The 12,725-nt window shown below is 49.5% G+C and overlaps 1 protein-coding gene across 1 annotated transcript in view; it reads right to left on the bottom strand.

Moving 5' to 3' along the window:
• The window catches only part of LOC147116268 (tapasin-related protein-like), a 48,969-nt gene extending 44,729 nt beyond the window's left edge, over positions 1 to 4,240 (bottom strand). The window contains exon 1 of the mRNA XM_085992037.1: positions 4,228 to 4,240. Within this exon, the coding sequence (XP_085848163.1) occupies positions 4,228 to 4,240 (13 nt within the window). The remainder of the gene's footprint in view (positions 1 to 4,227) is intronic.
• Between the last annotated feature and the right edge of the window lie 8,485 nt (positions 4,241 to 12,725).

The following is a 12,725-nucleotide window of genomic DNA, read 5'->3' as shown; positions in this document are numbered from 1 at the left end:
CTGCTCTGGTTCCTGGCTAGGTCCGTTCCTCCTTGGCTGCTCGCAGTGAGTTCAGGCCCCTCTCCGACCTGTACGAATTCGCAATAATTTACAGTTCTGAAGATTAATTTTTTTGATTAAAGAATCCCTGGGCAATGTGCCTTTAAATTTCCAGGGATAAAAATGGCCGTCGGACCGCATGGCCGAAGACAAAAAAAGGACTTGGAAAGAGCAGCTTGTGTCTGTGAGAAAAGGACAATGGAGCAGTCAAACTGCCAATCAAAGGGGAGTTTCCCCCACCCCCCTCCCTGCAGAGACAATCGTTGTGTTTACAGAAACTGCTACTTTGTGTACACAAGGGAGTAACCACTTGAGACTGCAGTTTCAGTTGACCACAGAAAAATGACTTTCTGTTTACAATACCTTCAAGGCTATTTACTCAAGCAAATAGCTTTATTCGATGGCCCATCACAGACAATGAAGACACATTCAAACCACTGCAGCTTTATTCGATAGCCATCACAGACAATGGACACATTTAAACTGCAACTTTATTCAAACCCACCCTAGACAATGGGGCAGTTTGGATCCCTTTTGTTTTAGCCCAGAAACTTCCGGAGCTGGGCGGGCCCCAAAAGGGGGTATAAAAGATAGCTTCCCAGAAGCTCTCTCTCTCTCTGGCCTTGCCTCCATGTGCCTCTACAGCGTGGGAGTCTGCCTGTGGAAGCGAAACACCAGCAGTTTACTTTTAAAACACTGGGGTGTTTTTCACTTCGGGGCAGTGAAGATCTAAGTTCGCATGGCATGGAGCTGGCATTACAGTGGTGAGCATATATTTTTCTGGCCTTCCACAAGGCAACTTAGGATAGGCATAGGGGTGGGAGTAAAGTGGGAATTTTGTTAGAATTGTGTATTTTAGTCAATTTCCCGCGTTGTGTCCATTTTTTTCTCCCCTATTTAAGTAAGACAGTGTTGCACCTAGCAGAGAAGTGCTATAGTGAACACTGGATTCGGTATTTAAAACTGTATTAAAAGGGAGTAGCTGTTTCAAAGTACTGTATTTAAAACTGTATTAAAAGGAGTAGCTGTTTTAAAGTACTGTATTTAAAACTGTATTAAAAGGAGTGTTGTATCAAGCTGAGTGCTGTGGTGAATGCTATTAGCTGTTTTAAAGTAACTGTATTAAAGTGCTGTGTTTTTAAGTAAAAGCCACTAAGCTGAGGTGCTGTAGTGAGTAAAGGGTCTTTTAAGTAAAAAGTACTGGATTTAAAGTAAAAGCAGTGTTGCACTAAGCAGGGAGCCCTCTAGTGGACACTGAGTGTACTGCGTGTATTAATCAAAGGAGAATTGCACTGAGTAGGGAGCCCTCTAGTGGACACTAAGTGTACTGCGTTTAAGCAAAAGTGTTATTTTAAGTTGTTTCTTTCTTTTGTTTTCAATAAATACTGCTCTGTTTTGCACCCAAACCATGAGTCACGTTGTTTTCTGTCTACATCGCCACCAAATAAGTCCGGGGATCAGAACTCAGGAATAGGGGAGCACTTCGAAAACGCAAGGGGGTCCCTGGAGCAGCTCAGAGGCTCCTGACTGGCCAGAGACAAATAACCCCAGTCCCGCTATTAATTCCATACAGACCGCGCTCCTTATTTACTGGCCTCTGCTCCGGTTCCCGGCTAGGACAGCTCCTCCTCGGCTGCTCGCAGTAAGTTCAGGCCCCTCTCCGACCGCGCTCCTTATTTACTGGCCTCTGCTCCGGTTCCCGGCTAGGACAGCTCCTTCTCAGCTGCTCATTTTACACCACTGATGAAAGTTAAAATTACCTCCAAATGAGTGTTGCCTTCTAGCCAATTCATTGGCCACTGTTAACAGTCAGCAATTAGCCAATGGAAATAACGATCATGTTGCCATGGATGACATCACAAAGCTGCTTCCGAGTGACTATTTTTAACAATTATTAGTTGACCTGTTCTGTCATTGCATACTGGTAGTGTGGTGCCTGGGGCAGAGTTGTGATGTTTATCAGGTATCCTGACATCCCTTTAAGGCCACTGCTCAGGTATTCAAGAGAAGTGCTTTAAATAAGTTCCGAGGTCAATCCAAGTTTAACTGTTGTTTGGTGAGAAGAGGCTGCACATTGCCAAGTATTTATAAATTTCTGGCTTCAGGTCAAAAAAAAGCATGGGAGTGAATTTTAACTTTGGGATGGGTGCAAAATGGGCGATAGGAAATCAACCGCCTGTTACGCACCCTGCTTAAAAATCGTGTGGGATGTAAAATGGGTGGACGATCAGCTATCACCTGTTTTGCGCCTTGCTGAAGTTGACTTTCATCCCCCATGTCTTTCTTTAGCTATTTTGTATACCTTTAACGCTTTGATGTCTAGCGTGTGATGGACCCTCCCAATACTTTAAAATTTGCCAGAAAGTTGGAAGCCATTACTGATTACCATTAATGACAATGTCATTAAAAGTTTTTACTCCTGGTCAATATAATAAGAACATAAGAAATAGGAGCAGGAGTAGGCCTTATGGCCCTTGAGCCTGTTCCGCTATTCAATAAGTTCAAGGCTGATCTTCTACGTCAACTCACCTTTTCCTCCCTATCCCCATATCCCTCAATTCCATTAGTGCCCAAAAGCATTTGATCTCATTCTTGGATATACTCATTGGCTGAGCATTCACAACCATCTGAGGTAGAGAATTCCAAAAATTCACAACCCTCTGAGTGAAGAAATGTCTCCTTATCTCAGTCCTAAATGGCCGACTCCTTATCCTGAGATTATGGCCCCTAGCTCTAGATTCTCCAGTCTGGGGAAACAGCCTCTCATCTCAGCATCTACCCTGTCAAGCCCTCTCAGAATGTTATACATTTCAATGAGATCACCTCTCATTCTTCTAAACTCTAGAGAATATATTCCCATTCTACTCAATCTCTCCTCATAGGACAGCCCTCTCATCCCAGGAATCAATCTAGTGAACCTTTGTTGCACTCTCTCTAAGGCAAGTACATCCTTCCTTAGGGTAAGGAGACCAAAACTGTATGCAGTACTTCAAGTGTGGTCTCACCAAAGCCCGATATAATTGAAGCAAGACTTCCTTACTCTTATACTCCAACCCCCTTGCAATAAAAGCTAATATACCATTTGCCTTCCTAATAGTTTTGCTGTACCTGCATGTTATCTTTCTTTGATCCATGTACAAGAACACTCAAATCTCTCTGAATACCAACATTAACTAGTCTCTCACCTTTTAAAAAATATTCTGCTTTTCTATTCTTCCTACCAAATTGGATAATTTCACATTGCCCCACATGATTGTCCACCTGCCACCATCTTGACCAATCACCTTCTTGGGATCAACTGTATCTCTTTGCAGCATCTTTGCGTCCTCCTTACAGCTTACTTTCCCACCTAGCTTTGTATCATCAGGAAACTTAGGTATATTACACTCGTTCCCCTCACCTAAGCCATTGTTATAGATTGTAAATAACTGAGGCCCAAGCACTGATCTTTGCGGCACTCCACTAGTTACAACCTGCCAACCTGAAAATGACCCGTTTATTGCTAATCTCTGTTCTCTGTACATTAACCAATCTTCAATTCATGCTAACATATTACCCCCATCCCATGAGACCTAACTTTTTTTTGTAACAACCTCTTGTGCGGCACCTTATCAAATGCCTTCTGAAAAACCAAGTATAATACACCCACTGGTTCGCCCTTATCTGTCCTGTCAGTTACACCCTCAAAAAACTCTAATAGTTTTGCCCAACACAATTTCCCTTTCATAAAACTGTGTTGACTCTGCTTAATCATATTATGATTTTTTAAGTGTCCTGTTACCGAGGGGCGATTTTGACAGCCCTGGGGAGGCAGGTTTGGAGCCGGGAAAATGGCAGAATCTGGGGGCGGGTACCCATCCCGCCCCCAGCCCGCCTCTGTGTCATCTTCCCAGGAGGCGGGTACCCGACCCTCACCGGGTCCTGTCTCCCGGAGGTGGGAAGGGGATTATAACCACTTAACTGCCTGTTAACAGGTAGTTAACAGGCAGTTAAGAGGATTATCCCCATTTTTACAGCTAGGTGCAGGCTTCCCGATGTCTGGAAACCTCGTCAGGGTCAGCAAGGCGAGCAGTGGGTCTGCGCGGGTGAGAGGGGTCCAAAAGTGCGATGTGGAGGTAAGTGATCGGTGCAAGTGTGGAGAGGTAAGAATGTGAGGTGAGTGAAAAGTGTTAGAAAAAGTTTACTTACCTTTTTTCTTCATGCAGGCTTCAATTGTTGGGGATCTGGAGGCTCCGGCATCTCCACGGCAGAGATGACAGAATGGCTGCTGCATTCTCCGATGCAACAGCCATCTGCTTTCTGCTCAGGAAATAGATTTGCTGAGCCTTGAGTACAAGAACTCACCAAACAACAGAGATTGTCAGTGTTTGACAGCTTCTCAAAGCTGTCAAACGATGGCAATTCATCTGTCAAAAATTTTTGACAGATGAAACGTCATACACCGACGTTCTCTGTAACCGCCTTCCCCTTAATTGGCCTGCTAAGCCCGCTGGGCAGCTTAACAAGGTCAATCAAGGGAAAATAGCGTGGATTGGCCACAAGTCGATGGAGGCGGGACTAAAACCCGACAAGCAGCAGTCCCGCCTCCAACGTGCCCCCATTGACAAAATCACCCCCCATGTCTCTAATAATAGATTCTAGCATTTTCCCTACTACCAATGTCAGGCTAACTGACCTATAGTTCCCTGTTTTCTCTCTCCCTCCTTTCTTGAACAGCGGGATTACATTTGCTACCTTCCAATCTACGGGGACCATTCTAGAATCTATTGAATTCTGGAAGATCAAAACCAATGCATCCACTATCATAACATAAAAGAGAATTCAAAAGTCTTCTATAGGCATATAAATAGTAAATGGGTAGTAAGAGAAGGGGTGGGGCTGATTAGGGACCAAAAAGGAGGCAGAGGGCATCACTGAGGTACTAAATGAGTACTTTGCATCTGTCTTCACCAAGGAAGAAGATGCGGCCAAAGTCATAGTGAAAGAGGAAGTAATGGAGATACTGGATGGGATCAAAATTGATAAAGATGAGGTACTAGAAAGGCTGGCTGTACTTAAAGTAAATAAGTCACCAGGACTGGATGGGATGCATCCTAGGATGCTGAGGGAAGTTAAGGTGGAAATCGTGGAGGTACTGGCCATAATCTTCCAGTCCTCCTTAGATACAGGTGTGGAGCCAGAGGACAGGAAAATTGCAAATGTGACACCCTTGTTCAAAAAAGGGTATAAGGATAAACCCAGCAACTCCAGGCCAGTCAGTTTAACCTTGGTGGTGGGGAAGCTTTTAGGAACAATAATCAGGGACAAAATTAACAATCACTTGGACAAGTGTGGATTAATTAACGAAAGCCAGCATGGATTTGTTTAAGGCAAATTGTGTTTAACTAACTTGATCGAGTTTTTTGATGAGGCAACAGGGAGGGTTGATGAGGGCAATGCAGTTGATGTGGTGTACATGGACTTCCAAAAGGCATTTGATAAAGTGCCACATAATAGGCTTGCCAGCAAAGTTGAAGCCCATGGAATAAAAGGGACAGTGGCAGCATGGATATGAAATTGGCTAAGTGACAGGAAACAGAGAGTAGTGGTGATCGGTTGTTTTCCGGACTGGAGGAAGGTATACAGCAGTGTTCCCCAGGGGTCCGTACTAGGACCACTGCTTTTCTTGATATATATTAATGACTTGGACTTGGGTATACAGGGCACAATTTCAACATTTGCAGATGACACAAAACTTGGAAGTATAGTGAACAGTGAGGAGGATAGTGATAGACTTCAAGAGGACATAAACAGGCTGGTGGAATGGGCGGACATGTGGCAACTGAAATTTAACGCAGAAAAGTGCGAAGTGATACATTTTGATACAAAGAATGAGGAAAGGAAATATAAACTCAAGGGTACAATCCTAAAGGGGGTGCATAAACAGAGAGACCTAGGGGTATATGTGCACAAATCATTTAAGGGGAAGTTAAGAAAGCGGTTAAAAAGCTTGCGGGATCCTGGGCTTCATGAAAATAGGTATAGAGTGCAAAAGCATGGAAATTATGATGAACCTGTATAAAACACTAGTTCGGCCTCAACTGGAGTATTGTGTCCAATTCTGGGCATTGCAATTTAGGAAGGATGTGCAGGCCTTAGAGAGGGTGCAGAAAATATTCCGAGAATGATTCCAGGAATGAGGGACTTCAGTTACGTGGATAGACTGGAGAAGCCGGGATTTTTCTCCATGGAGCAGAGAGGAGATCTAATAGAGGTATTCAAATCATGATGGGTCTAAACAGAGCAGATAGAGAGAAACTGTTCCCATTGGCGGAAGGGTCAAGAACCAGTGGACACAGATTTAAGGTGACTAGCAAAAGAAACAAAGGTGACATGAGGAAAAACTTTTTTACTGAGCGCGTGGTTAGGATCTGGAATGCGCTGCCTGAAAGGGTGGTGGAGGCAGACTGAATCATGGCTATCAAAGGGGAATTGGATAAGTACCTTAAGGAAAAAAAATTGTAGGGTTATGGGGATAGGGCGGGGGCGTGGGACTAGCTGAAGTGCTCTTGCAGAGAGCCGGAACAGTCTCAACAGGCCGAATGGCCTACTTCTGTGCTGTAACCATTCTATGATTCTCTGGTTCTGCAGCCATCTCTCTTAAAACCTGAGGATGTAGGCCATCAGGTCCAGGAGATTTGTTGGCTTTTAGTCCCATTAATATCTGCAGTACCTTTTCCTTACTAATATTAATTACTTTAGAACATAAGAACATAAGAAATAGGAGCAGGAGTAGGCCATTCGGCCCTTCGAGCCTGCTCCGCCATTCAATATGATCATGGCTGATCTTCTGCCTCAACTCCATTCACTGGTCCTATCGCCATATCCCTTGATGCCCTTACTAGTCAGAAATCTATTGACTTCTGTTTTGAATATACCCAATGACTGAGCCTCCACAGCCTTCTGGGGTAGAGAATTCCAAAGATTCACTACCCTCTGTGTGAAGAAATTTCGTCTCATCTCAGTCCTGAATGGCCTACCATTTATCTTGAGGCTGTGGCCCCTGGTTCTAGACTCCCCAGCCAAGGGAAACATTCTCCCAGCATTCACCCTATCAAGCCCTGTAATAATTTTGTATGCTTCAATGAGATCCCCTCTTCTGAATTCAAGAGAATACAGGCCTAGTTTACTTAATCTCTTCTCATACGACAGTCCTGCCATCCCAGGAATCAATCCTTCTATGGCAAATATATCCTTCCTTAGGCAAGGAGACCAAAATTGTACACAGTACTCCAGGTGTGGTCTCACCAAGGCCCTATATAATTGGAGTAAGACTTCTTTACTCCTGTACTCAAATCCTCTTGTAATGAAGGCCAGCATACCATTTGCCTTCCTAATGACTTGCTGCACCTGTACATTCACTTTCAGTGACTCATGTACAAGGACACCCAGGTCCCTTTGAGCATCTGCATTCTCCAATCTTTCACCATTTAGGAAAGACTCTGCCTTTCTGTTTCTTCTACCAAAGTGGATAACTTCACATTTATCCACATTATATTCCATCTGCCATGTTCTCGCCCACTCACTGAGCCTGTCGAGATCCCCTTGAAGCCTCTTCACATCCTCTTCGCAACTGCCACTGCCAACTAGGTTTGTATCATCAGCAAATTTGGAAATGTTACATTTAGTCCTCTCATCCAAATCATTGATATAGATTGTGAATAGGGGAGGGGGGGAGGAGGAGGAGGGGGGGAGGGGAGGAGGAGGAGGGGGGGAGGAGGAGGAGGGGGGGAGGGGGGGAGGAGGAGGAGGGGGGAGGGGGGGAGGAGGGGGGAGGAGGAGGAGGGGGGGAGGAGGTGGGGGGGAGGAGGGGGGAAGAGGGGGGAGGAGGGGGGGTGGGGAGGGGGTGAGGGGAGGCGGGTGGGAGGGCAGGAGGAGGGGGAGAGGGAGAGGGGAGGTGGGGGGGAGAGTGGGGGGGAGGGGGAAGGAGAGAGTGAGGGAAGGAGGAAGAAACCGGGCAGCCCAGACGAAAGATGGAACTGTTGTTTCCCGACATTGAAGTGCCGCCATGATCAAAGATGGCGCTGTTCAGGCCCACATTGAAGTGCCACCATGATCAAAGATGGCATCAGGAGGAAATTGTCGTGCCACCAGGATCAAATATGGCGCTGTTGTTTCCCCACATTGAAGTGCTGCCATGATCAAAGATGGCGGCGAGCGGTCTGGTTGGTGCTGACTGGGAGTGTGTGAGAGAGAGAGTGAGAGAGGTCGGGCGTGGCTGGGCAGGAGAGGCCCAGGCTTTCAGGCCTAGGCTTTGAGGCCTTACAAAAACGGGAAAAGGTAGGAGAAAGAATCATCAGGTTAGAGAAAATATTTACAAATGAATGAACTATTTTTAAAAACAGTTTAATAAAAGCAATTTTTTTTTGCTGGAAATGTAGATTTGAAAAGAAACACGCAGAAAGTGGGAAAAAGAATGGAAGCAAGATGGCGGCTACTCACCTCGGTTCAGAACGATAAGGCCCGCCCACACACGCACCGATTGGTCAATCGTCCTGTCACCGAAGCGTAGGATTGGTCAATCGTCCTGTCACTCGACTCTAGGAGGGCCCGGCCGCACGCGTGACGAACCCGCCCCCTCCACGCAGCGATTGGTCGACCGTCGGGTTGCTCGACTGTACGATTGGTCGACCTTAATTTCACTCTATATGCTGATGAGCGGATAATGAGCGGAATTTTGACCGATTTTTGGATACCGCGGGCGCAATTTTTGTCTCGCCGAAACGTAAATACACTTATGACCGTTCCGGAATCGTAAGCTTTCTTTTGATGTAACGCATGTGTAGGTACGCTCTATTACTTTAGAGTGTATAGCTGGACAGACACACCGAAGCACAGACAGACAGACAGACAGACAGATCGATCCTTATATATATATATAGACTAGCTGGAGTGCCCGGCGGTGCCGAGGCTTTTTCGAGGGCATGTTGTTGTTGGAAGAGAGAGAGAGAGCGACTGGGGGGGAAGAGAGAGAGAGAGCGACTGGGGGGGGAAGAGAGAGAGAGAGAGCGACTGGGGGGGAAGAGAGAGAGAGCGCGACTGGGGGGGAAGAGAGAGAGAGAGCGACTGGGGGGAAGAGAGAGAGAGAGTGACTGGGGGGAAGAGAGAGAGAGAGCGACTGGGGGGGAAGAGAGAGAGAGAGCGACTGGGGGGGGAAGAGAGAGAGAGAGCGACTGGGGGGGAAGAGAGAGAGAGAGAGCGACTGGGGGGAAGGGAGAGAGAGAGAGCGACTGGGGGGGAAGAGAGAGAGAGAGCGACTGGGGGGGAAGAGAGAGAGAGCGACTGGGGGGGAAGAGAGAGAGAGAGCGACCGGGGGGGAAGAGAGAGAGAGAGAGCGACTGGGGGGAAGAGAGAGAGAGCGACTGGGGGGGGAAGAGAGAGAGAGAGCGACGGGGGGGAAGAGAGAGAGAGAGCGACAGGGGGAAGAGAGAGAGAGCGACTGGGGGGGAAGAGAGAGAGAGAGCGACTGGGGTGGAAGAGAGAGAGAGAGCGACTGGGGGGAAGAGAGAGAGAGAGCGACTGGGGGGGAAGAGAGAGAGAGAGCGACTGGGGGGGAAGAGAGAGAGAGAGCGACTGGGGGGAAGAGAGAGAGAGAGCGACTGGGGGGGAAGAGAGAGAGAGAGCAACGGGGGAAGAGAGAGAGAGAGAGCGACTGGGGGGAAGAGAGAGAGAGCGACTGGGGGGGAAGAGAGAGAGAGAGCGACTGGGGGGGGGAAGAGAGAGAGAGAGCGACTGGGGGAAGAGAGAGAGTGACTGGGGGGAGGGGAGCGAGGGGGGGAGGGGAGGGAGGTGGGTGAGGGGGGCAGTGGAGGGGGGGAGTGGAGGGGGAATGGGGAGGGCGAGGGGAGGGGGGAGAGGGAGTGGTGGAAGGGGAAGGGGGGAGGAGTGGGGGAAGGGGAAGGGGAGGAGTGGGGAGGGAGTGGGGGGAGTGGGGGAAGGGGGGAGTGGGGGATGGGGAAGGGGGGAGGAGTGGGGGAAGGGGAAGGGGAAGGGGAGGAGTGGGGGAAGGGGAAGGGGGAGGAGTGGGGGGAGGAGGGGGAGTGGGGAGTGGGGGAAGGGGAAGGGGGTGCGATGAGGGGAGGGAGGAGGGGGAAGGTGGAGGCAGGGGGGAAGGGGGATGGAGGGGGAGGGAGGAGGGGAAGGGGGAGGGCGGGGGGAAGGGAGGGAGGGGGGAAGGGGAGGGGAAGGCGAGGGGTGATGGGGAAGGGGGGAGGGGAGGGGAGGGGGGAAGGGGGGAGGGAGGAGGGGGAAGGGGGAGGGAAGGGGAGGGAAGGGAGGGGGGAAGGGGGGAGGGGAGGGGGGAAGGGGATGGGAAGGGGAGGGGGGAAGGGGAAGGGGAGGGGGGAGGGAAGGGGGAGGGGAGGGGGGGAAGGAGGGGAGGTGTGGGGGGCAGGGGAGGTGGGAGGGGAGCGGGGGAAGGGGGGTGGGGAGGGGGAGGGGGGGAAGGGAGGGTGGGGAGGGGGAGGGGTGGGGGGAAGTGGGGGGAAGGGGGGAAGGGGAGGAGGTGAGGGGGGGTGGGGAGGGGGTGTGGGGGTGTGGGGGGAAGGCGGGTGGGGAGGGGGGGCAGGGGGTGTGGGTGGGATAAGGGGGGGAAGGGGTAAGGGGGGGAAGGGGCTGTGGGGGGGAGGGGGTGTGGAGGGTGGGTGGGTGGTGTGTGGGGGTGGGGGGGAAGGGGTGTGTGGGGGGGAAGGGGTGGTGGGGGGGAAGGGGGGGTGTGGGGGGGAAGGGGGTGTGGGGTGTGTGGAGGGGGTGTGGGGGGGAAGGGGGTGTGGGGGGGTGGTGGCGGGGGAGGGGGGATGGGGTGGGGGTGGGGGGTGAAAAGGGAGGGGGGAGATAAAGTTAAAGTACAGGAAACTTTGTGCTATCCGGCACCCACCGGACCGAGCTGCTGCATTGCCTTAAAACTATGTTGAGAGATACGGGATTCTTATCTCCGTTTTTGACAACAAACACTGTTGCTTAGCAACAGCTTCTAAACACTCGGGTGTGGCCCTAAAGCTCTGCAGCTAAAGCTGTTGCTATAGCTACAGACCTTGCACAGCTTGACTGTTCAAACAAAGCAAAAAAAACCAAACAAAAAGAATAAAAAACGGCTGCTGATTTTTGCGGTGGCTCCAGATTGCCAGATAGCTCACCTCCGGATAGCACAAAGTTTCCTGTACTTATAAAACATTTTTGGTAAATCTTTCTATAACATACCCTTTACAACCTCACCAATCTTTTTATTAAAAAAGGGGTGCTCACCGCTCAGTGTGTTGTATCACAAACAATGGCCGCCGCTTGCTTTTCAGTTGGAAAGATTAGGCCCCACCCACACAGTCGATTGTCTGTCACAGACACAGATTTGGAGCACAGAAGCCCCACCCACTCTATCTTCCTGTACTAAGATGGCCGTGCATGCACTCTGTTACACACTGAATCAAAATGGCGTCGCACTGAAACTTTTCACCCTCCTTGACAAAGATGGCTGCCGTTAACCTGGGGCTGTCAGCAGAAGAAATTTCCTCAGCTGCAAACACAGGATCTTCAGATTATTATTCGGGGCTTGCGACCTACCCCAGTTGCTTATGAAGCCTCCCCACCTACTGACCCTGGGAATGGAGCTGAGGCTGCACACCCTCTCCCCTCTGCCAGTGTTTGTCTCTGTCTAGGCCAGGAGCCTGGGTCTAGAGTTGCACTGCTGGCAGTTGGAGAAGCCTAGGCCCCGGGCCTGGAGAAACGGTGACAGGTAGGAGAATTATAGAGGTTAGAGAAAAGATTTACAAATTCATTAACTTTTTTAAAAAACAATTTGTGCTTTAAAAGCAACTTTTTTTTTGCTGGAAATGTAGATTTGAAAAGAAACACGCAGAAAGTGGGAAAAAGAAATGAAAATTTTGGAATCAAGATGGCGGCGACTCACCTCAGTTCAGAACGATAAGGCCCGCCCACACAGGCACCGATTGGTTGACCGTCAGGTCACCGAAGCATAGGATTGGTCAATCGTCCCGTCACTCGACTGTAGGAGGGCCTGCCCGCACGCGCCAGGAACCCGGCGTACGATTGGTCGACCTCGACGTCACTCTATTGCTAATGAGCGGATAATGAGATGCTAATGAGCAGAATTTTGAACATTTTTTGGATACCGCGCGCGCAATTTTTGTCCGGCCGAAACGTAAATACGCTTACGACCGTTTTGGAATGGTAAACTTTCTTTTGACGTAACGCACGCGTAGGTACGCTCTATAACTTTCGAGTGCATAGCCGGACAGACGCACACCGAAGGACAGACAGACAGACAGACAGACAGACAGATGTATCCGTTTATATATATAGATTCCAGCATTTTCCCAACTACTGATGTGAGGCTAACAGGTCTGTAGTTCCCCGTTTTCTCTCTCCCTCCTTTCTTAAATAGCGGGTTACATTTGCTATCCTCCAATCTGCAGGAACCATTGCAGAATCTATAGAATTTAAGTTCCTGGCTCTCCTTAGACCCTTGGGGGGGCGATTTTCTAAGGCCCGAGGAGGCGGGTTTGGAGGCGGGAAAGGTGGGAAAGTCGGAAAAAATGAGTGCAGGTATGGAACCCGCCTCCAACCCGCCTCCGCGGGATTTTGCCGGTGCTGGCTTTGCAGGGCAGGAAACGGTCCCGCCTCCAGCTGGCCAG

This window comes from Somniosus microcephalus, chromosome 6 (genome assembly GCF_052327205.1).
Source record: "Somniosus microcephalus isolate GS21.2 chromosome 6, FLI_Smic_1.0, whole genome shotgun sequence".
NCBI classification, from domain to species: Eukaryota; Metazoa; Chordata; class Chondrichthyes; order Squaliformes; family Somniosidae; genus Somniosus; species Somniosus microcephalus.
Note: the sequence above shows the minus strand (reverse complement) of the source record. Positions and strands in the feature narration are given on the sequence as shown.